This window comes from Euprymna scolopes, chromosome 19 (assembly GCF_053919585.1).
Source record: "Euprymna scolopes isolate OS-2025 chromosome 19, ASM5391958v1, whole genome shotgun sequence".
NCBI classification, from domain to species: Eukaryota; Metazoa; Mollusca; class Cephalopoda; order Sepiida; family Sepiolidae; genus Euprymna; species Euprymna scolopes.
The window spans coordinates 89,638,218-89,665,023 of record NC_136500.1 but is presented as its reverse complement, the minus strand read 5'-3'; the positions used below and the strand labels follow the sequence as shown (position 1 = coordinate 89,665,023).

At 33.1% G+C, this 26,806-nt stretch overlaps 1 protein-coding gene across 2 annotated transcripts in view; it reads right to left on the bottom strand.

Annotated features, from left to right (window-relative positions):
• Positions 1–673: 673 nt before the first annotated feature.
• LOC145239828 (Golgi-associated PDZ and coiled-coil motif-containing protein-like) overlaps positions 674–26,806 on the bottom strand; it is a 455,294-nt gene continuing 429,161 nt past the window's right edge. The window contains exon 2 of one of the 2 annotated variants that reach the window (XM_080103363.1): positions 674–1,071. In XM_080103363.1, the coding sequence (XP_079959489.1) occupies positions 988–1,071 (84 nt within the window). In that variant the 3' untranslated portion in view covers positions 674–987. Of the gene's footprint in view, positions 1,072–15,286; positions 16,838–26,806 lie in introns of those variants that run through there. The other variant, XM_080103364.1, reaches the window with a different exon arrangement.

The window sequence follows — 26,806 nt, the reverse complement described above, 5'->3', positions numbered from 1 at the left end:
TTCTTCATTTTTTTCCAATATATTTGTTTATTTTCTCCATTCAAAGGAAACTACTTACTTTCAAAAGTATACTGAATTGTCTCCCTAACATAATCTAATTTATTCCTTAGATTTTATGGGTTTTAACTGTACTAATTAAATGTAATTATTTTCTAATTTTGTAGCGTGATTTTATTTATTTTATCATTTTTTATCATTTATTGATTATATTATTTATTTATTCTGAAATGATCACACACTAGACCATTGAATTCTAGAAAATGTAAAAATAAATAATGTTTTAAAACTATTTATTAATCACTAATGATTATGTATTATTGAAAGAATACTCACTTCAAGACAAGTTAAATTAATTCCCTGAACAGAATAGTTTTGCACCAATTTTATGTCTCCTTACAAACCATCTGTCTGGAATCTCTATTTCAGTTTTTATTAAAGTACATGACAGTATTTTGATTCTAGGAAATGTCTAAAGTATAAAACTTAAACTTAAGAAGAAATGGAAATTTAGGGAAGATCGCTTGATTGGTGTCAAATGAATATGGATCAAACAGATGATTTGACGAAGAATCAAAGACGTTTAATATGGAACATACATTTTTTTAACACAAAAAAGATTGTTAGAGAAATTGAAAAAAAAGAAAAAAAAAGGTATTATTCAACAAAAGAATTATTTTAATCATTTCTGCTTTCATATTTATGCGTGACTCTTTATTTCTTTCCTCTTGCCAAACATTCACGAAAAACGCTCGTCTAACTAAAACCACTATCAATAATTTCCCCCACTCTTTATATGTGCATAAACCTAAACGTAGATTCCATGAACAAAGCTTCTTTCTTAGAACTGCACACCTGTAGAACTCTCTTCCGTTTCCTTGATTTCCAGTTGACTACAATATGGTCATCTTCAAGTCCGACGTAAACAAGTTCTTGATGAGCCATCCACTTAAGTAATCCAATTTAGTAAATTTCCACCATTAACAATTATTACAATAATGTTCCCTTGACTACCGTACACTCATTGACTCTTATCGTTGAGTGGCCTCCAGGCCTTGATAAGTGGTGACTTCTCTGTGAAAAAAAAAAAAAATTAAAACATAAGTTACAACTAAAACACAAATAAAAAAAATTACCTCAACTATTGATAATAATGACATTGTGTCCAGTATTATTTACATATCTATACATAAGTAAATATGTCTTTATTAATTGGAAGCATCTTGGTTTTTGGGGTTTTTTTTAGCTAGACTGTGGTCTTTTATACATTGATGAAGCCCTTCTGTGGAAGTTTGAGAAATTTTGTATTCCAAAATGTGTATATTTACTAGTGCTGAGACGATTGATCAGAATCAGGAATAAAAAAAATCCAAACTTTTTGCAGTATTGGAATCTGCATCAGAATCAGAAAAAACTTGCGTCTATTTTCGGATGCCACAAAACAAATTTTTTAATTACTTTTTTGTTTGTTTTTGTTCAAAACTTAATTTTTATGACACGCATTAATAATGAAATCATAAATAGTTATTGACTTTAAACACCAATATTAATGATGGGACTAAAATCTATAGATCATCCAAGAAGTGTATTTTTATGCTTGCGAAAATATATGAACGCATTAAATTGTTTTTTACGGTAAGTTGACCCCCCCCTCCCCAATCTATATATATAGAAATTTTAAAAGAATCAGAATCGGTAATTGTATCAGAATCGGAGATTAAGAACAGAATTTGTAGTTGTATCAGAATCGGAAAAAATATTGGCATCATTCCCATCATTAATATTTACAAAAATTAGCAGAAATAATTGTTTATGAATAAAATGTTTTTTGAAACTTTATATATATATATATATATATATATATATATATATATATATATATAGAGAGAGAGAGAGAGAGAGAGAGAGAGAGAGAAAGAGAGAGAGAGAGATACACACAAAATAAATGGCTAACAACCATTTTTACAGTGTGACAGTGCAGTGAAATTTCAAAACTTTATTTACAATGTTTAAATTTAATAATTAACATCTGATATCCTTTGTTATTTGAATGCCTCCAGGTGCGCCCTCCAACCTTCTTTGCATATCATTGGCTATAAGTATTTATAAGGAAAATAATAACCTAATATATAAAAGGCGAAATGGCCGCAAGAGTTTGTGTATGACCGTGAAAGGCTCTTTGGTTGGGGGTTCTCATGTCGGTTAAATTCCGGGAGAAGTTTTCACATACTTCGCAGATCATAATATCTTGCATTCGTAAATGGGCATCATTTCTTTCCTTTTTTTTTATTGTTAAAACAAAATTCCTACCATAGCATCGTCTCGGGTGTTTGTTTGGCTTTTTCATATAAAGCGAAAATGTTCAAAAAAGTGGCAAAACATTCATCGTACGTTTGATTGACTATGCTTAAATTCGATGCACGCAACGTTCGCTTTGTGCGATAGCGACATCGTCTAACGCGTTTACGTTTCTTTTTACCTTCTTTCCCTTCTTTGTGTTACGGGTTCGAGCCTGCCTACCTCCTAATACTTTTTTTCTTAACCTCACCTTTTTTTTTCTCCTTTGTGTTACGGGTTCCAGCCTACAACCATTTTTTTTTTTTTTAAACACCTCTCTCCTACCTATTGTTCCCTTCCCACACACACACACTGGGCTGCTTTTTATTCCCAACCTTACTACATCACCGCAACACACCCGGGCAATGCCGGGTACCCCCACTAGTTTCAAAATAAAAGAAAAAAATTAGCTTTGTCTTCTTATTATAGAACTCCGGAAGGAAAAATCGATTCATGATTTTCTCAAGGACATTGATGTAAAATGAAAAAAAAAAAAAAAAAAAAAAAAAAAGCTATTGTGATCATTTAACACAGTAATGCTGTTAGAAAAGGCAATTTCTCTTAGCTGATGAGAAATTAGACAAAGTATTAAAATCAAATATGTTGCACACCTGAATGTCATTCAGTCGGTTTCAATTAAACATTATCAAATTAACTCACGTTTCTTTTTGACATCAAATGTAAATTCAACAGTATTATCTCATCATTGCCGATTCTTAAAATTGATCCAAGCAGAAAGGATCAACTATTTTGTTGAACTCAGGAATCTATACAGAATTTTGACCAAAAAACTTTATTCATACATCAAAGTAGCTTACTCTCATTCTGTCAGCCATGACTAGGTAGAAGTCTTAAATAATTTATAATTGTATTCTGAGTATTACATTGCACTGAAGAATAAACCTTCAACCTCCAGAATACTGTCACTTAAAACTGAGTATTATTGAGCACTTACATCCATTACGCCATGGGTCTTTGCGAAATGAATGCAAGCTAATCTCGTAGATAAAATAATGTGTTCCGTTCCAAATTCTATATAAATACATAAGTTTGATAAGATGTACTTGTAGAGGGACGGAAGTTCCATTGGCCAAAATGTTATGAGACTAACATAGACTCTGAGATAGGTATATTTGCTGACGACACCACACTCTATAACAGGTATGGGCAGAAAAACGAATGAACACATATCGAAGGCAATGATGGAAACCCTAAAAAAAGACCTCCAATCTTGTAGTGAAATGGGGTCAAAACTGGATGAAAACGTTCATACTGCCAAGACTAAGCTTGTTTCCTTTAATAATTACAAGAGACCTTCTCAACCACCAATAGTTATGGCTAAAGATACATTATCTGAAAGTGTTTATTTCAAACTCCTCGGCTTAACATTCACAGGGAACATGAGTTGGAACAAATACATTGAAAGCATTGCCAAGGCTGCTGAAAAGAAGGTGGGCTCTCTCTACCGTGCTAGAAAGTTACTTACGCCTGAAAGTATCCTGTACCTCCCAAGGCCATCATTCGCCCATGTATGGAGTATTGTTGTTATATTTGGGCTGGTGCATCTGCTGCTGGTCTCTCACTCTTGGACAGGGTTCAAAAGAGAGTCGTCAATCTGATAAGTCCTGATATAAGCTTCAACCTCTGTCCCATTGATGAAATCTTGCATCCTTTTGCCTGTTTTATAAGTATTTTAATGGGGGATGGTCCGACGAACTACAAGCCCTTGTACCCCCCCCCTCAACATAATTTCTCCCGACAAACCCGACAAGCAGCAAGGTCTCACCCCTATACAGTAGAGATCCCTAGATGTAAGAAAGCCTTCTACTCTAGTAGTTTCTTCCTCGGAACTGCTAGGCTTTGGAGTTCCCTTCCGACTTCCTGCTTCCCCATCTGTACTGACATGCAGAAGTTCAAGTGTCTTGCTGCTCAACTCCCTACATAGTATCCCTGCAACTTATGTCCCTGATAGTAGCCCCCAACATCAAACTGGCACTGCGCCTTGTTTGGGGTGAAAATGTAACAATAATAAAGAAAAAGATGAGAGTAGTAGTCGAAAAAAACAATTTTTTTTAAAAATCAAAATGAAAAAGCAATACAAATAATCTATTCTTTTCTCAAAAAATTCTTGTACATAACGCACCTCATTATGTAACATGCTAGCATTTAAAACAGACATTATGATGTAGTATTTTGGTTTGGCATTAAATAACCAAAATCGGTCTGAATTGCAGGGAAAACAGACAAATTAATGTAATCAATGAATCGTTATTGTGTTTCGACATTAAATGACCCAAATAGTGTTGATATGCCATAAAAAAAGAGAGAGCACCTACTTGTTGAACTACTTCTGAGTAAGTAGTTTACCCATATATAAGTAAACATAAAAGAAAGAAGAAAGCCTATGAATATTGTTGGTTGCATCCAGTGAAACTAATAAGCTGAAATGATGTTGCCATGAGCAACAAGCAACAACCGAAGTGTGTTACGTTTTGTAACAGAGGTAAAAATAAGTTAATGGCGGGTCACGTTAATTAAGGACAAAGAAGCGGAGGGTGAAATATGAAGAACGCAAGTTGGAAACGATTATGAAGACGCTAACATTTAAGAGTAGACGCCACTGATTGGCAGCGTCGTAGAAACGGAAAATAATTTTGGAATCATTCCACGAAGCTGAAGGCTTGAGCTGCCAAAGAAAATTAAGGGACAAAAAACTGCTGCAGAATATTCAAAACAATAAAGGTTTGAGAGAAATATGTACGTCATAGCAGGATAGTTTCTGGAAACTTCAGGAAAACAAAATATGTTACCACTTGGTGTATTCTGCTATGGTTGTGAAAGATATATTTGGTTTCTGAACTTTTGAGATGACGATTGGTTATTCATATTATTTGGATTCTTTGCACTACAGTTCTCATCTTGAGTGTTATTCTTACAATGTTTCGGTCGAGGTAAGCTCCGAACTTCTTTAGGTATATCTTGTCGGACTCGGGAATGTTTTTTGCTAAACTCGGGACTCATGGCACAGTTGTTAGAGTATGTGGAAAAATCAATTGTAAAAGGGATGTTCTCCTGAAAGTTGAAGGTTCAATTCTCAGTGTGGGTGATCGAAAAATACAATTGCAAATTACTTAGAACCTCTATCCAGTCATGAGTATGTTACCCCCATGAAGTAAATAAAAGGGTTCATTTGAAATTCTGTCCCAATTTCCGAGTTTGAAAAGGTACACTTGAAGAAGGTCGAAGGTTACATCGACCAAAATGTTGTGAAAATGAGACTCAAGATGAGAACAGTGGTCCAAAGAATCCAAATATAATTGGGTAATTAATTCTTATTTCAGTCACGTAAATTATTTAGAGTTGAAAGAACACACACTCATGCTGGATTATTTTTCTTCTCTTCACCAACAAACCAAAGCGTTCACTCTTAGTATCAGTAGCAGAAATACTTCTTTCTTCTCTTCACCAACAAAAGAGCCCAAAACACATGTGAATGATGTGGTATCCCAAAAAACATCCTCTTGAGCAAAAAAATCTCACTTGCATAATCAAATAAGGTCAGCAAATGGACTCAAAAAGATAGTTTCAGATTCTCTGGAGTGAAGACAAAATATGTTTTCCAATCTGCACTAAATAATGATGCATGTCTGTAACTACATGGCAAAGAGATACAAATAGCACATGAATATAAGTTCCTTGGAATTATCTTTGATAAAACTTTCACAACAAGCACCCGTCTATCTACAACTGCTATCAACAATTTCCTCCACTCTCTATCTGTGCCTAAATCTAAACGCAGATTCCATGAATAAAGCTTCTTTCCTAGAACTGCCCATCTGTGGATACTGTTCCACTGGCCTACTTTCCGACTGATTACAATATGGTAGCCTTCAAGGTAAATGGTAGCCTTCAAGTCCAATGTAAACACGTTCTTGTTGAGCCGCCTCCTTAAATAATCAAAATTTTACCCAATCTAGATGATTAACGATTACTACACTACCGCCTTACATTCATTAACCCTTATCCTCGAGTGGCTTTGGAGCCTTGATAAGTGGTAAGTCCCTGTAAAAAAGAATATTTGTTATCCCCCATATAAGATACCTCTGAAAAAAAAATGCAACAAGACAATCTACCTCACACAGATTAGGGAGTTGATAAGAAATCCCTATCTAAGCTAAATCAAACAATTGTGAGATCGAAACTTTATTATTGAAATTCATCTATGGTGCAACAAGAGGCTCATATTTGATACTTGTATTGTGAACTTTTCACGCGTCTCCAGTGGAAAGTTTATATATTGATGCGAATGAAGGTTCTTTACATCTAAGGAGAGAAAAACTACACATCAATATTCGACAAAGTTGACATCATATCCTGCCTACGTCTGCATACACAACATAAAACTCTGAGAGAAAAATGAACGCCATGAAACCATTTAATTACTGTGTACAGGAACTTACCAACAAACTGGAATTGGATTCTTGTCCCATACACCAATCAATAATTTAAAAAGCACCATTAAAAAAAAAAAGAAAAAAAAAACAATTTGTATCATTAATTTGACAACTTAAAATTATTAATCAGTAACTTTAATTGGAAGGAAAATATCATGACAATAACCTTATACAGTCAAATAATAGACTGTCATGATCTGGAACAATGCTGAAGGAAATGCAACTCGAAAATTTAAAGACCTGTTTAAAACACAAATTCTACCAAAATCCTAGACTTAAAAAAAACAAAACAGTTGGACTCTTAAAAAAAAAAAAAAAATTAAATTTTAAATTTGTTTTGAAAATAGTTACTCTACATTTTAGATCCTATTTGACAACTTTATTTGGCATTAACCGATAGATAACCCTAACCATAGATAGCTGACATGTTGTAAAACAAACACAACTAAACTCCCCCCCCCTTCCCTCGTGAATCAGTTAGTAATTGCAATATTATACTTAAAAAACAGAGTTTGTGAGTTCGATCCTCAACAAAGACGTGATTACTGTCAATCTGATTTTGTCTTAAAATGAACTTAGATAGTCCAAAATACATTATATTAAGCAGATTGTAATTTTATTTTTTCTGTAATGTACAATTTACAGAAATCAGGGTCCTCAAGAGATATCGAGTAGCTCTGCTAGTAACATATAAGCTTGTACTTTCTCCAGCTCTTTGAAACATTAGATCAGTCTAATAATACTAAATCAGCAATGAAGTAGAATTATGCATATACTTTGAAGTTTCTTAGCTAGAACTGCTGTGTTAGAACATTATACTATGGAAATGATTTGTAGCTGACCACAACATAGTCGTTTTCAAGTCCAATGTAAACAAGTTCTTATTGAGCCATTCTATTTAAATAATAAAATTCTACCCAATTTCCAACACTACCAATCATTATGTTGTTGTCACTCTACCTTCTCTGCACTCATTAATCCTTATCCTTAAGTGGCCTTCGGGCCTTGATAAGTGATAACTTCCATGTAAAAAAAAAAAAAAATCCTATCATAGTCTTTTTGATCACAATCGTCATTCTGCAGACTTCTTCCAGGCACTCAACATTCTTTCATATTGTTCTAGTCAAAAATGTTCTTTCATCGAGTATTTAAGTCTGTTTTATATTCTACACCTATACCCCAACAGATTAATGTAGAATATTTGATAAGTAATGAAAGAAGTGGACAATTTGAACCTTTCTCAGCAGGAATAATTATTTTCTGATAATATTATAACGTGAAACAAAATGTACTTGTGCAAATAACATAGTGAAAGAAAATAACTAAACAATAGGCTAACCCGAATCAAGTATCAATATGGTGCATACTTATTTCAGATTCTTTTCAACAAACTTTATTTAACAAAAAAACAATTGCAAATTGGCGGTTTGTTTTATTTGTTTCCTTATACTAATCCTTTCTTTTCAGAATGTGCATCGAAAATCATGAACATTTGCCCTATTATGCTTTAAAAAAGTTGGAGTGCAATGTTGTCATTCAGCCACCAAAATAAACATTTTAATGAATGGAACAATCAGCAGAAGTCAAGTTAATAGACGGTTCAGGAAATTCAAATTGGCTGATACAAATCCTGTAGACCATTAGATTCCAACAAGCAGGCAGCCATGGAAGAAATAAACGCTTGAGAACGAGAATGTTAGTTAAGGATTTCGATGTGGACCATTAGACGATTGTTCGTCAGAAAAAGTTTGGAACAGTATTGAAGTTCACTTAGATTTTTCAACTTAGATATTTTTTGTGATAACTTAGTGACGAGTGGCCATGTTTTGTTAAGATAGGCCTATCTGCATATGGCTCATTCTGTGTCAAATGACCTAATTTTTTGTAAGGGGGGGGGGGCAAATACTCTGTCCAACAAGGATTTTTTTTCAAATTTGTTACACTCATAGATCTCCATGAAAGGAATTGAATGGCACCTGTTACACATCTCAAAGTCAGGGGATTCCAGAGATATGATCTTGACCGTTTTACAAAAATATGAATTTTTATGAAAAAGTGACCAACTTTAAAAGACGATATCTCTGTTATTTATAGGCCTACAAAGTTCATTTATATATCATTCTAAAGTACTTGGATTGATCTACGATTTTATCTGGGGATATTTTTCAAGGCTAAATTATAAAGTTGACCTTAACCTTTTACCTGAATTATCTCAAAAAACGTTTTTTTAATTTTTTGAAAATTTTGACAAAAGATTTGTCTATCTTATGATTTCAAATTCCATTAGAACCGTTGCTACAAGTGTTTTCTAGAAGTAGGCAAAATTCAAAATGGCGGAACGTAGTATAAAAACATTTTGATATTTCACAATATGATCAAGTTTGATATCTTTTTAAAGCTATTTTAATACTGATTAATCTAATATATAAAAGGCTATATGTTTGTCTGTCTGTCTGTCTCTATATTTTCAAACTATCTCTTCTGAAACTAAAAGTCGCAGAGCAGCGCTAGGGGCCACAAATGATTGGATTTTTTATGGACTGTTCTTTTATGGATCTTTAGCAAGTTAAAATAGTTTTTAAAGGGTCAAAAATGGGTCAAAATTGAAAAAAGTGTTATATATTTTGTAGATTCATCTTAGTTTATTTTTAATCAGTTCATGTGTCTGTCACATTGGTACAGTGGTAACGTCACCAGCTTTGAATGCTACAGTTTTACTTTCGGTTTCGATTCTAGCTGATGGCATCTAAATACACGTTTTTTCCTTTTGAAATCACAACTCTATAATATATACAAAATCTGGACAAATTGAAATATCAAATTTAAGCATATTTTAGGACCGGGCAAAACCAGGTGCCTCCTGCTAGTATTTACATAAAGACTATGGTCAGAAAATCAACAAAAAAATTTCTGTTGATGAAACTGAACTTTCTTCATTTTTTTTTTTTAATGCAACACAGATTTTGTTATGGAAAAAGTGATAAAAAAGTGTTATATATTTTGTAGATTCATCTTAATTTATTTTTAATCAGTTCATGTGTCTGTCACATTGGTACAGTGGTAACGTCACCAGCTTTGAATGCTACAGTTTTACTTTCGGTTTCGATTCTAGCTGATGGCATCTAAATACACGTTTTTTCCTTTTGAAATCACAACTCTATAATATATACAAAATCTGGACAAATTGAAATATCAAATTTAAGCATATTTTAGGACCGGGCAAAACCAGGTGCCTCCTGCTAGTATTTACATAAAGACTATGGTCAGAAAATCAACAAAAAAATTTCTGTTGATGAAACTGAACTTTCTTCATTTTTTTTTTTTAATGCAACACAGATTTTGTTATGGAAAAAGTGATAAAAAAGTGTTATATATTTTGTAGATTCATCTTAATTTATTTTTAATCAGTTCATGTGTCTGTCACATTGGTACAGTGGTAACGTCACCAGCTTTGAATGCTACAGTTTTACTTTCGGTTTCGATTCTAGCTGATGGCATCTAAATACACGTTTTTTCCTTTTGAAATCACAACTCTATAATATATACAAAATCTGGACAAATTGAAATATCAAATTTAAGCATATTTTAGGACCGGGCAAAACCAGGTGCCTCCTGCTAGTATTTACATAAAGACTATGGTCAGAAAATCAACAAAAAAATTTCTGTTGATGAAACTGAACTTTCTTCATTTTTTTTTTTAATGCAACACAGATTTTATGGAAAAAGTGATATAATAAAAAAAATTTCGAACGGTGTTAAGGGTTAATTAAATTTAACACAAAATGTGATCTCAATGTTGAACAAATTTTTCTCGATGATTGATATTCTAAATCTACAAAAAAAAAAAAACCGCAATTTCTGTTGTTTATGGGTATTTTTTTTTTCAGATGAAAAAGTTTCAAAATGAATTTTCTAAAAACTGTTGGCATGTTGAGTTTTTATGTAAATTCTGGTTGTGAAGTCAAAATAATATTTTTCTATAAAAATCAAACTGTTTTAGAATGACTTTCATACTTTTTCTTACACAACACAGATTTTGATGCAGAAAAAGTGATGTAATAAAGAATTATAAAAAGTGTGTGGAGATTTAATCAGGTTATAGAATCAAAAGAATAAACAACATTTGATGCCAATGGTAAACAGTTTCTTGGATATGTGACATGATAGTGATATCCACAAGAAATCACTGTTTTCATTGGGACACATTTCAAAATGGAAAATGAAAAATCTGTTTTACTGAACATTTTTGTATAATAACGAACTTTAAAGTATTTATTTAGATTTTTCTTTTAAAATCTTTCTTTCTAAAATATTTTATGCATTTTTCATCTCATTTTTTTTAAGTTTATACAATCTTCCGTTTTCAGTTATTGGATCAACTGAACTAAGAAAATCAGACTATTTCAAAATTGATAGAATTAGATGTGATGGATAATGGAAAAATGGAGAGGATTCATTGGGTTATAAAAATGTCAATTTCACCTCTTGATTAACTGGATATTTTTCAAGTACACATCCTAACCACCAATTCCTCTCATAAAGTGATGTCACAAATCCAATGTCTTCAAACTCCACATTTTTTTAGTTTTGTGATTAGAACTATCCTTCCTTTATTTTGTCTTGACACTGTTTTTTACTTCCACTTCTCTCTGAGAGACAGGAATGAAAGTATGTAATTTCTGTTCCTATAATCATGAAGGAATTGCTAAATTTATCTAAGATGTTTGCTTCCTTTGTCCATTCTGCAGTTGAGGAATATAAGAAATGTATTCCAGAAATATTTTTTATTCCATAAAAATACAGCTGTCTTGGCGTCATGATTTTATTATATGGTTGCTGCTAACCTTTTAACAGTATCATCTAACCCATCACATGATCTTTTCCCATGAGAAGTAGCAAAAAAGTGCCACTCTGCATCAATACCAAAATCAAAATCAGATTTATGGTTGCACAAATTTATAAAGTTTTTAAAATTTTTATAGTGTGAAACAGCTCCATCAGAATAATATTTTTTGACATCAAAATCAAGAATTTCTTTCAATTTTTCTATAAACTTTTTTTGAAATAAATGGACAGATACTGTGCTATGCTTGAGACAATCAGATATTATTACAAAATGAATACACCCAAGATCAATTCTTTTTCTATAGCAGTAAATGAATGGATGCAATGTAGCTTAATCATTATTCCAGTGGAATCCTGCAGCCAAATCTTGCAAAATAAATGATTCATTCTCAGAAAAATCTGGGATTGCTAAGACCTCACCAATCTTCAAAGAACCTTTTCTATCAGAACAAAATCTTGATTGTGTTTTGACAATGAAATTGTGCTTCTTCAATGTTTGAAGGCCTGCATGGAAAGATTCAATGAATTCCTCTTTAGATTGTGATAGAGTTTGTAGAATGGTTCTGTTAGCTGATAATCACTGTTTGCATACAAAATCATCAACTAAATTTTTGTGAAAACTTTCTTCCATATATAAAACTAAGCCATCCATCAGTTTGTTGCAAGTTGAGTAGTCACCCAAATAGCAATTTGTTGATTCTATATTGCATGTAGCAGCAAGTGTGCATTGGTGGTAATCTGCCAAATGATAACTTTATCTTTCAGTCAGTTTAGCAAGATGAGAACCTGCAATCATCAATTTCATGTTCTGATGGATTGTGCAAATGCAGATAGTATGGGTTCCAGCACCACCTCCTAGCACACATTCTTTTGGTCTAAGATCAGTGAATTTAGAGAAGCTTATTTTCTCTTGGTTCTTTGATTTTAATAATTCAAATGCCTCTTTCAGGTTACAGAGAACAAGATATTTTTGTTCCTGAATCTGTTTCCCATCCTCTAAAACAGTCTTGTATTCATTTTTTCCACGTATCACTCTACTGACTTACATATATTTTCAAAGATGTCAAACACTACTAATTTTATTCTAGTTTGATTAGCCATAACCAGTTGGCAGTCTTAACTAATTTTTAATTGTATTCTTAGTATTGTCCATACTGAGGATTGAACCTTCAAACTCACAGAGATTGTCACTTGAACTGATTATTACTTAGCACTTACATCCGTTGTGCTATGGGTTAACAAAATGCACCCAAACAAGGTCAGACGTTACACCAATCAAAATGTTATGAAAATAACATCCAAAATGAGAATAATAGTTCGAATAATATCAATAATACAAAAAAAATTACAGATTTATTTCAATGTTGAATAAAAAAATTGATTTCTCATCCAGCTGCAATCATTGAAAATTAGGGTAATTAATATTGAATAATCTATATATCTCTACTATTAAATAATAATAATAAAAAAACTTCGTTTGTATGCCTGTGTGAGTTTGTTTCCTTTGAACTTGAAAACGGCTGGGCTGATTTTTATGAAATTTCACACGATACTTTATGCGTCTGACAGTGTTCTTAGATAGGTTTTGCATCAGAATGTCTTCGATTAGTATTGATAATTGATAACCGAATAATCAGATGATGACATTCAAGTCATTTTTTTAAAAACTTTTGAAATCGTTATATATTGTGGACTTTATAATAATCAATACAGTATTGGTTCTATAATAATAATAATAAATATGAAATCTGCCTAAATTAAAATATCATACTTAAGTGTATTTTTACGGCACAGCAATGACAGATGACCTGCTAGTTATGTAAATAAATTTAGCTTACATTGAATTTATATTCTTTCTGGGAAAATGTAATTACAGGGTGAACCAAATAAAAAAAATACCATCAATTGAATTGCTAATAAAATTCACAATCCTTTCACAAATCAAGCCATATTTTATACAAATAAACTTCAGTCTATCCTTGACTTATTCATTTAAGTTTTAGTCATGAACTAGCGGGGGTGCCCAGCGTTGCCCGGGTGTTTGGAGGTGTGTGTTGAGCACAAAACAAAAGTGATAGTAGGCAGGCAGGCTCAAACCCATGACGCGAAGGCGAAAAAGAAAGTGAAAGAAAACCTAGCGGGGGTGCCCGGCGTTGCTCGAGTGTTTGCTTGGGGGGAGGGTAGTAGGCAGACAGACTCAAACCCGTGATGCGAAGGCGGAAAAGAAAGTGAAAGAAAAGCTAAGATCTTACCGCTACGCTAAGACGCAAGAGGAAGTTGTTCAAATTTATCAATGTCAATCTAAAAGTCGACTTGAAGTGAATAAGTTAAGAATCATGCAGGCGCAAAAATAAAGGTTGGCTGCAGGCCAGTTTCTACTTCCTCACGATGTTGAGGAAAATCAGTTTCTCCCAAGAAGAGGAAACTCTCCAAATGAGTAGCAACTGTTTGATATGGAGGGTTTCCCAACATTGATCAAAGCTAATTGCCTTTCTGGAGGTTCTGGCTGGAAAGCCAGGTGGCCTACTTCACTCTGATTAGTTTTGCTTTTACATGAAAAAGACGAACAAACACGCGAAAGGATGGAATAGAGGGAATTTTATAAAAGTCGATCAAAATAAATGTAGATATGACATCCGTTCACAAATCATACATATTATAATCTAGGGAGTATATAAAAAGTCCTCCAAATTAGTAACTTTCTTGAGACTCCCACCCACCCTCAAAAAAGCCTTTTGCAGACATACAAAAACGCGCGCGCCACTTTTGCCTTTTATATATATAGATGTTCAACAGTCTTTGCTTTATCACTGTTCAATGTGCACCTTTGCTTTGCAAGCGCATCAGAATACAACGAACAAAATTGTCAATAATTCTCAAACACCTCTCTCTTGCCACTGGCCTGATTTAAGCTTTGATTGGCCTTTTCATACAGGAATAAAGGAATTGTTTTGATAGACATTATTTTTGTGATAACCTTACAGATGAAAATATGATCAGGTGAATGTGAAGCTCATTTAGGAGCGCACACCCTGCTGATGAGACGATCGCCAAAGTGTTCTTGTATGTTAGTGAACACTGATAAAACAAAGATACTTGAATATTCATGACACACTTGTTCAATGTCCTTTGTTCTTTTGTTTTTACAACTCTATAAATTACTAAGCTCTTACTCGCTTGCTCCATCAGAGGTGGGAGTGGCTTAAAAAAGGATTTCCAGATCCAATCAGTTTACCTGCAAATGACAAAGATTTTTTTTCATCTTTTTTGTCATGTCTCATTTCAGATTTCTCGAGGACACGATATGCTGACACATGGCTCTTATTCTACTCTTTAACTTCTAATGGAATTTTCTGATTTCTTCTTACTCTAGCCTTATGTGGTAAATTCCATTTTCAACATTAGTTTTATGCCCTAACATCTAATCGTGCTGCAAAGAAAGAGCGAATGATTTATACTTTTCTCTTAAGTATCAGAACTAAAAAGAAAAGGCTTCAATGGAACAGGCATTTAGCTTAGCAATTCATGTCACTAAGTATTTTCCCATTAACACCAAGAGAAGAATTACTAATTACCTCATAAACACAGAGGCTCAAAGAAAGATTCCATGATACCAGAAAACATCAGGCACACTAAAAGAATAGTAAAATGGATCATAAAAGATGGTTTATTTTAGTAGAATTTGAAAATAGATTCTTATAATACAGTATTTTGTTTTGCTGGCTGTACGTTTATTTTATTAGATTAACAAAAAAAATATATGTTTATTTAGTTTTGCATATTTACCTCAAAGAAAAGACTAAACTTATGTTCATATTCTCTATAGTAAAAAAAAGAAAAAAAAAAGACGAAAATGTTAAGATTGTACAGGCACATAAAAGGATCAACAGTCGGCGTGAGCAAGGTGTTATGATAAAATTCAGGAATTATCTCCCTTTAATGGAACTCTTTAAACAACTCTGATAACTCTAAAAATGGGCTGAATTGTTTACTAGAGTAGCAATAAAAATACTAGCACTGTAATTTAAATAGGATTTTTTTCCACCTATCCTAACCATATTAACATCAAAACCTAATTTTATGATACAACTTAACATTTTGAAATGTCATATACAAATAACCACAATTTTAGGTATTCCTAATTTGCATGTTTATTTTTTAAACAGTTTCTAATAAATTAATATCATGTACTTTGGACTGTAAAATTTTCTTAATATAAGCAATAGTTTCATCAATAATAAAATATCCGATGTCATCAGAATCCTAAGAACAGATATTACACTTTAATCTTAGTACAAAATGTAACACTGTACTTATATGTTAACACACAGACTTGATGTTGTGCATGAAAGTCTCACAAAGGAACAAAGGAAGGAAAGCAATTCGACTCAGTTTCTTTTAAGTTGAAATAAAAGGAATTTATTAGTGGTACTTTCCAAACTACCACTGTGTCTGGATTTTACAAGTCTCTTCATTCGACATGTGATTAATAAAACTTTTTTGTGCTGACACGTCTGCTCAAGTCCAGTTGCTGCCACACAGGTTTTTCAAATCTCTTTTACCGGCACATACTTCGCCTCGCTGTTGCCGCCCACATAGTTCCAAATCTCTCTCTGCTTTTCTTTTCCTTCTCTACCTTCGCTGTGACGTCAACTTGCACCATGGCTTGGTCATTTGCATATGCGAGCTATCACTGCTGCTACATACGTCTCTGTAGTTTCATTACAAGAAGGCCAAGGAATCATATAAAAAAAAAAGATTTTCTGCTAAGCATTTTTAAATGAATGAAAAATAAAAACTGTTTTACTTTATTATTGAATTATGTTTTAATGCAGGTGGATAGTGAGGTATCGAATTGGTTGTCATAAGACTGTCCTCCCAGGCATTACTTCTTCCTTTGGGCCGAGTATAGTATATATCTATTCACCATGATACCATAAACCCAAGCTCACAATAATATGCAACTGTTGAAAAAAAAATAAATACAAAAATAGGAAATACCTAAAACTATTTGTGGATGTTTGAAAATTACGATATATACGGTATTTTACAATGTTATTTGTCGATTAAAGCTGCTATTCTGTGATAATTCTGTTGTTGTAAATTTATGTATATAAAGAATGGTAAAAGCATGCAGCAAAAGAGGTAAATCATTGCTGAGATGGTATGATAAGGTATGTTCATGGACATCCAGATTTGTCACTCTGAAAGTAGAAAGAGACAGAAGGTCTTATAGATAGTTAACACGTGATAGATTACATTCTGCACGATGCAAAAAAAAAAGAAAAAAAGAAGCATTTGAGCCATTCGAGAATAAGTTTTATCAACTGTATGATGTGTCTGGAATGCTACTAAAGGCAATGTGAGTCACTCTTCTGTGATTAAACACTTAAAAAATTGGTACAAACCTGTTTTTGTGCAGCCTGTAGGGTCCCGTGTAGACAAAAAAGATGAAGAAAAGAGAGAAGAAAATGGCCACCTTTTCTTTGTATATGCTAGCGATAATGTCACTTAATATGCAAATACGATTCTTCAGTTAGAAATAAAATGCCTGATTTTCAGAGACTGCATCGATTTTGGATTTGGACATTAGAGTAGCAAGTCTTGTCAGCAGTGCATTGTGTTTTGGAGTTGAGTTTTGACAGCAGAGCATCGACTGTTGGAGTGGCGAGTTTTGACAGGAGAGGTCTAGTGTTGGACTAACTAGATCCAAGCGAGATGCATATATGATGGATAATGAAATACAGAAATATGTCCACAAGTTGAAATGCAAAATGTTCATTTCAACTTGCCAACATATTTCTATTACTTTTATGCATGTGCAAATTCATTCATAGCTAAAAGTGGTTTAATTTTAAATCTTTCTCATCGAGCTGCCGATAGTTCAAATAGTAAGGAACGCAGCTGCAGTACTAAGTGTTTTGGTTTCGATTCTAGCTGATGGCACCCAAGTCATTTCCGTTTTTAAACAAGTATTATATATTAGGTACAATATAATATCCAATCGATAATAAGTACAAAATCTGCATCAATTAAAATATATTTAAGCATATTTTAGGACCGGTCACCCCCCCCACACACACACACCCACCCACACACCACCACCCTACTAGTAATAAATAAAAATACAAGTAATAATGTCGATTTCCTGAAATACACACCTGATAGCTAACTAAATAATGCATAGAAAATAAACTGAGAGAAAAAATTCTATGTTGAAAACTTTATATGGTAGCAAAGGTTTCATTTACCTGTTTACTCCTTTGGAAGAGTTCACAAGTGGTACTCATTTCATCTAACAGTAGGAGGACTGAATTACATCAGTTACTTTTCTTTGGTGAGCTAAATATACAAAAGTTAACATTACAGATTGGAATGCTTACTACAGAAAAACCCAAAGACACTGGAGGTATTTAGTTCTCTCCTACTGCAAGAACTGTGACACCAGGGTTGGAAAGTTGAATTGAGAAGTTAACGCCCCTGAAGAGGGGCACTCTGGCCCACAAAAAATGCATGGGCAGCCGTGTCGGCATTCCCCGATGAGGGCCCCTCAAGTAATTAGTAATAAACTAACCACTTCTTAAAGAGAGAAGGCAAAGTCTGGGAGGATCAACCTTCTAGAACTGCACAAAAACAGCATTACAACTCAATCAACAGGAACCAGGTTATTACAGGAATAATCTCATCTGTTGCTGAGATTCGCGGATAAAAATCTCTAATACAAAGACACTGGATGTGAGGTGCTTATATTGTGTTCTGTAAATCAAAAAAGAGAAATCGTTCATGACTGATACATTTTTTATTTTTTGTTTTTAATCAGAGCGCCCATTTTTGGAGAGCTGGTTTCCCCCACATTAAATACCGACTCATTAAATACCGAATCAATTTTTTTTTTTTTTTTTTAAATCTCAGCAAACATCATCTTAATCTTTAATTTCTTGACACTATATATTTAATGTTTTGGATGAGACTATTCGATCATCGAGCTTACTTTTGTGTTTTTTCGCACAATTCTACCATATATTTATCGAATTTCTCATGTTCCACTGGTCGACATGTGTAAAAAGTTGCACCTGAAAAATTTTCTTCCTCAGTTCACATTTCACACAAGACTGATTTTTCTTGACCATTTTTTATGCACCTGCACTTTGTCACCTGACTCACAGTGCCGAGATGCGGCCACCAGTCAGATTTATTATTTCCGATCTTCTCATAATGTTCATCATTCATCTGACAATCCATCCATCTCATTAATCTGTGTCATTGAGTGGCTTTTAGTCTTAATAAATGGTGACTCATTAATGCATAAAAAAAATCACTAAAAATACTATTCATTTTATATGATTTATTAATAGTTTAGAATAACTGGTGGGTTCATACATTTCCCAAAAGTTGTTGTTGTTGGCAACCATCCGTCTCAGGAGACAATGGTGTAGCAATGGAGCTACACAGCCTGAGCGGGATGATATGGGAGGATAGTTGTTGCCCGTGCAGTAGTCCCCTCCATTCTGCGAAGCCAGAGGATCCAAAGCAAAGACAGAGTTGATACAGCTTAGCTCTAACTTCACCACACGAGTTGCAGGCGATAACAATATAAAATCAAGCTGCCTTAAGGACTCCATCTCTAGATTTTCTGTCGGTGTTTACTTCCATAGCCTTTCCCCTGATGGGGTAATACTACAAGGCAGCAGAGGTTTTGAATCAGAGTTGCCTTCTCTTAGCTGAGCTACCATCCAAAGTTGATGATCCCCCACCTGCCTGAAGTGACTGGTTTTAAGGCACCAGTGAATTACCTTCATCCTTTCTTCCAGTTATTATAAAGTTTCGCCAAGCTTAGTAGCTAAACCACTCAATAAAGCCAGGAGCTGAACTTGGTTGTCAGAGGCTATTTCAGACGTATGCCATAGTGATTTTTTTTAGGGAGAGGGAGCTTATCTCCACTGCCACCCTCGGTTGTAACAACAGCATTAATGTGAAAATAACTACAATAGATCTGTGCAGACTTGAACTCGGCATACTCGATCCCACAGACGGTGACAGTATTTATTCGGTCAACCATGAGATCCCCCCCCCCTTCCCGGGACTAATCCGTTAGGTATAATTTGACATCCTGGAAGGCAAATCAGGTGAAAAGTCATACCCAACGTCTTCAGGATTGTTATAGCAAATTCTTGCTGAATAATTACTAACAAATTGAAGGGGGTGATTGGAGGGGGGGGGTTAAATTCTGAATTATTAAATTGACCGCAATTCAAAGATCAAATGTGATTACTATTATTCAACAGGAGATAATTGATTCAACTGAAGAGTTTGACATTTAGCTGGAAAAGTTGGTACATTTTTTTTTATTGCTTGGCATGAAACAAGAAAAAAATATTCTTAGAATCCATCCGTTCAGTCTGTGCGTTAGGAATTAAAAATGTCATTTCAAGCTTGAATGGGATGCAGAACGATATTTACAACTTAAGACTGAACAATAGAGAAAGAGAACCTCGTAATCGGACACACTTAAAATAAAGACGTTTAGTCATGGAGATACCGTTTCTAAACTGAAATGTACAAGACAGAGTCTCCATAAAGATTTTAATATACATGCTGCTGTTGGCTCCGTTTAGTCTGGACAGACTATGGATACCCATTGTAAGGGTGCCTGTGCATGAAACATTTGTGGCCAGAGTTGTGCGACCTCCAAAACCATACCTCGCTTGAGTCTGCAGGGTTAAATTACAATGGCAAGTAGATGTTCAGGTCGATTGGAAACACTGCAGAGCTAAGTGGAGAGCACATACAGCACCTAATATTCCCAAACTATCACCTACCTGATACTAACCAGTTTCAACGTTGCTTAACTTTAATGATCTAATGAGAACTAGTGTGTCAATGAGATTATGCAGTAATATTAATGCATACATATATACCGGTTGGCCTACTTAAAAGTAGCCTGATCTATCTCATCATTCTCTTAACGACCAACTGACAAAAGACCAAATGCAGTTCTTTTTCCAACAAGATGGCGCTACATGCCACGTATCTCACAGACCACTGACACGAGTTCATGAAATGTTTACAGAAGAGAGAACAATAAACAAAGGGTTATGGCCACCACGTTCCCCGGACTTGCCATCATGTGATTTTTATCTTTGGGGGATTTTAAAACAAAAAGTTTATGCAAATAATCCTCACAATCTAGACCAAGTAACGGAGAACATTACCAACGCTATCAGGAGAATCACCAGAGAAGATCTACAGGCAGTAACTGCAAACGTTGTTAAATGTGACCAGAAATGAATAAATGTAAACGGGGAGCACTTCCAGCATCTTTTATAATATAACAGGTAATTAAAACAATAAGAGAATGTTCCTCCTCTCAACTACATTTTCTGGGCTACTTTTATATGGGTCACCCTGTATATGTGCATGCGTGTGCATATATCAGTAAAATCAGTTATGCAAATATATTTATAGAAATTATGCTACATAGAGAGTCATTAAGTTAAAGTGAATATGTAGCTTAATTGCCATATATATTTTCAAAACTTACTACCTAGCTTTACCCATGTATTGAGCACTGTTGAAGAAAATGCTGAAAATCGGTACATACTCTATTATATCTCCTTATAATATTTTATGTGAATACATGAAATAATATATAAGTTATTGCAAGCAAATTCTATTTATTTTCTATAACTGAAAAAAAAAAAAATCTGGAAACAGGTGTATGTCTTCTTTATATAGAATATCATTTGACAATAATTTAAACCACATATATATATATATATACAGGGCTCTACATTGCGAGTGAAACAGTCGCATTTATGAGTGATTTTTCAAAGTGTCGACTAGAATTAATAAAACGTTTATCTTTTGCCGACAATTTTCTAAAGCTCACTACCGAGTGAAAAATATCTTTTCAACTTTTTTTTTTTTAATAAAACAAGCAAAGTCAAATTATTTAAACAATAAAAAGTTTAATAGAACAATATCCTTTTTTTTGATGAGGGCTGTTTGAAAAAAACATCTGAAGAAATTTGAATGTATATATATATATATATATACCTTCAAGTATTAACATAAAATTCGACGCCTATTTAGAATTACACTTATTTAAATAAAAATAATGATTTTTATGATATACGTACTCGTCACAGAACAAAGATGTCGTATTCCAAAAATCATGTAGGTTTGGCTAGTAACTTTTCTATTTGGTTAGTAAGCAAAAATATTTAGTTGTCAAAGGTCAACTAATGATAAATTTGTCTGTGGAGCACTATATATATATATATATATATATATATATATTAATGAAAACAAAGGGATATAGTGTTTACCTGATATTCGCAATGGTAAACTTCAAACTAATATAAATAACAGTATTTGTATATAGAAAATTTAATCCCAACCGAATTTTAAAAAACTCAATACGCAATAGAGAGTAGAACTTATTATATATATATATATATATATATATATATATATATATATATATATATATATAGAGAGAGAGAGAGAGAGAGAGAGAGAGAAAAGAGGTTGTCTCCATGCCATCTCGACAAACAATGGGTACCCTCTGTAACATTACCAGCAGTAGGAGTCTATTGTGAAGCAAAAATTGCACAATCCAAACACTCCAAGAAGCTTGGGAAGACTAGAAACAATACTAGAATAAGCAGAAACACCTTTCACATACAGAACTTTTAGTAATATAACAGTCAGCAGTGTGTCAGCATGGTTATGCTATGTGTGCGTGTGTGTGTGCGTGTGTGTGTGTGTGTAACTTTTTATGCCTGAAGCTAACGGATATATTTGTTTTATTCTTTTGTATTCAAGATATAAAAAACAAATCGAATAACGAAGTTGAACAAAAATGACAAAAAAGGCAATAATTGAAAGGAAACATTCAACAAAAAAAAAAATGACAACAATGAATAGAGAATCACAAGGAAATGGTAAAAATAATTCCAATATTCTTTGATGATTACAAAGAAATGGGCTAATTGAAACATTGTTGCTTTTTATTTGGTACTTTTTCTTCACATTTTGCACATTCTAAAGTAATCCCGATTTAACAATTATATTTTGGATTAGTGCGCCTACATCCACAAAAACGAAGGTATATTAGCTTCCCAAGTTACCATAGAATTATAATAATTAATATCAATTTTAAAATGATACAAAAAGCTGGCACCCTTATGAACAATAGTATTAGTTCTATTTAACTGCTGTTTATGCTTGGCATGATGCGGCTTGGCAAACCAATACATACACACAGCAACATTTCTCTTAAATATATACAGAAGTATCCCTCTTAGTTTCATAAGTTTATTTTGCTATTGATTTTATCATCGATAGTAGCAGCATGCAACTGTTGCATTCAAATTCATTTACAAAAATGGTAAAGAGTTTTTATTCCCTTGCCTGCGAATGCCTGCATCGTCACCCCTTTTGACAGGATGCATTTAGATTTCTATCTTGCTCTCTCTCTCTCTCTCTATATATATATATATATATATATATATATATATATATATATATATATATATATATTAATAAAAGTACCCGTCGTTGACTGGTTTACAAAAACAGCCTACAGAAAATGGACTCTGATTTATAAAAGTATGATAGGTTATGAAAAGGAAGGGTTGTAAAGAGATAGCTTCGAATTTGGGGGTATCAAAACCAAAGCAAAATATGATGAAAGTAAAAATAAAATAGATAAACCCCATAATTTATTATACCATACCTGTTCACACTGAAACACTTATCACAATATTCTGTGGATCTATATTAAAAAAAACCTTGTTAAACTTTGTGACATATTTACATTCTATGGAGGTCAGGCGCAAACGAACACCCCATAATTTTATTATACCATATTTCTTCAAACTGAAACCTAATTATCAAAGTATACTTACGCAGATAGATATGAAAAGTCTTTATTAAAGTTTGTGCCTATTTCCATTCTATGGAGGCCAGGCGCAAATGCAGACCCCACAATTTTATTATACCATCCCTATTTAAGTTAAAACATACTTATTAAAGTATTCTTATGTACATCTATATCAAAAATACTTGTAAACGTTTTTTTTTTTTTTTTAATTTTTTATTTCCTTACTTTGTGGGCCAGGCGCAAACACAGACCCCACAATTTTAATGAACCACCGTTCTGCCAGATCAAACATACCCATTCCTGTGTCTTGATACATCTATCATTATATGTAATCAGTTTTTTAAAATAGTCAACCATATAGGAGCCTATTCGTGACCAGACACACGCACACGCACACAGACATTCAGCTTTTATATATATACAGTGGCGTATCTAGGGTATGGCAGGCATGGCCCGTGCCATGGGCGCCACTCTGACATGGGCGCAAAAATTGCTTGACAAAAATTAAAATTAGTAGTTAGATATATCTAAGGTATAAATTATTAAGAAGGGGCGCACATTCAAACTTTGCCATGGGCGCCATTTTACATACGTACGCCACTGTATATATATATATATATATATATATATATATATATATATATATATATATATATATACATACATACATACATACATACTAGTCTACCCGTTGGCTCTTTAAAAATTAAAAAGTGGTTTTGAGATTATATTGTCTTGAGCAAACATTTTTTTAAGTGATGAGTGAAAAAAATAAAACCCAGGAAGCCTCTAGGGCACTACTGCAAGCAATAATTAAAATTAAGGAGGTCTTACTAAAAGCACTACTAAAGCAAAGTTTCTACCTCCCCCTTCCTTGAAGAGAAAATATTTGTTAAGTACGGCCTGAAAAAAATAATTCGTCAGAATCAACAGGAGCGCTACTAAAAGCAGTAAATATGGTTATAAATATGATGATAATTATATATTGTATATTTATATTTACACTAGTTTGTTTTTTCGTTTTTTTTTTGTTTTTAGCTCAACGGGATTAAATTACATTTATTTGTAAGGAAAACGCGTTAAAATAAGTTAAAACAAAAAAAATTGTTGACCTTGTGAATGCTTTGAATAGCAGCAGTGGCTTTTAATATCCGATTTAGGACAGGGCAGTCATGAAATAGGTAAGCAGACGAATTTTTTGAAACCGAAAGTCAGAAATGCTGAAGCAAGTAAGCTGATCTGAGCTTTGTAATTATATAGATTGTTAGTTAATATTCCAAATCCAGAATATGCATTTAATTCACACTCATAATATTTTATTTATGTTTTTATGAAGTATGTTTTACACATGTTTCGTTGAATAGTGGTACCCTACTAAACAGCTCATCATCACCAAACAACTCAACATGGTTGTGGTCAGGATGTAAAAAAACAAAACAAATAGCGTTATTCTTTTTGATGTTTTCTTCTCTCGCACATTACACAAACTTCCCATTGCTCGCTCTCTCCAGAAAGGGAAACAAAGACAGACCCCCACTCGCTGCCAAAACAATAAGACACCCAAACATAGTCAGCTCACAAGGCGAAGAGAAACACTTTGCTATTCTCACTCAAAACCTTATGACTACGACGTATCTCTCATTATTTCCATTGAAGGTGCTCAACCGAGTCTCAATCTCTATAAAATTTTTGAAGCAAAAGTTCGTCTTACTACCGCAAGTGCAAAACTTTTTCTTGCTGAGAAATGATGTTTAGATAAGACACGCAAAACTGAACATATCAAACAAGTAAATTTGCCTTCCAAGCAAACTAAGCCTGAATAATGTCCGCAAGCCATGGTGATTTTTTTTTTCTGAAAACGACATTTACTGTTAGTTCTCACATCTTCACACAAGCACACTAGTTAGACAAAGTGATCGTCTGATGAACGATTTTAAATCTTGATATCACAAATGACGTTAATAAAATATTTTTCCAGTGTACAATTTCAGAATCTTCACATAGAAATGTAATTCCTTTTTGTTGATGTTTATATATTGTTATCTTGTTACCATGCTTGATGTATTTATCTTATTGTGCTTATCTGATAATCCTATCACATAATCACTTTTTATTGTTATGATTGTGATTACCTATAGTTGCAAATAACTTCTGTAGACATAATCGTGACAGTATTTCCCTTCAACCTTTTACTTATTTATCTTTATAGACAAGATAAATATAATGATAATCCCTATATTTATAAAACTAAGTGTATATATATATATATATATATATATATATATATGTGTGTGTGTGTGTGTGTACGTATTGGTGTATTGGCAGTACTTTATCAAATGATGGTACAATGCGGAAATAAGACTGAGAATCAGCAAGGAATATGGAAGAAGCCTTTTCTTTTATCTTAATTATATTAGTAGATTGGGAAATGTGAGCAGATTCGATTAGACGACGTGTTGATTCACTGTGCATGTGTTTTAGGAGATTCGCATTATTAAAGTCAAAATGGTGATCATTCTCCATAATGTGACAAAAAACAGCATTAAGTGTATCATTATTTTTCACGTCTCTTTTGTGTTCCTATAACCTCTTATCAAGGTCATGCCGCGCTTTTCCTATGTACATTTTGCCGCAATCAAGGCAGGGTATGGAGTATTCTCCTGCTTTGATCTTAGTTTTAGTGTTGGATACAGCTTTACGGGTTAGATCTCTGATTGTTGAGCATTTTTTTTTGTGATTTGGATGCCGATTTTGTTTAGATTTTTGGAAATGGCGTTGTTATTGTTGTTAATGTTGTTATTGTTGTTAATTTTGTTAATATTGTTATTGTTGTTATTGTTGTTAATGTTGTTATTGTTGTTATTGTTGTTATTGTTGTTAATGTTGTTATTGTTGTTATTGTTGTTAATGTTGTTAATATTGTTATTGTTGTTAATTTTGTTAATATTGTTAATATTGTTATTGTTGTTATTGTTGTTAATGTTGTTATTGTTGTTAATTTTGTTAATGTTGTTATTGTTGTTAATGTTGTTAATATTGTTATTGTTGTTATTGTTGTTAATGTTGTTATTGTTGTTAATGTTGTTATTGTTGTTAATGTTGTTATTGTTGTTAATGTTGTTATTGTTGTTATTGTTGCTAATGGGTAGGATTAATTTTCTGTTATGTATTTGATTATTTTGGAGGGGTGTCTACATTCTGGTTACATCAAAATTTTAGAGCTTTTCTTTTTGTGTTCAGTAAAAAATTTGGAGGGTATTGTAAATTTTTGCAGGTGCTTTCTATG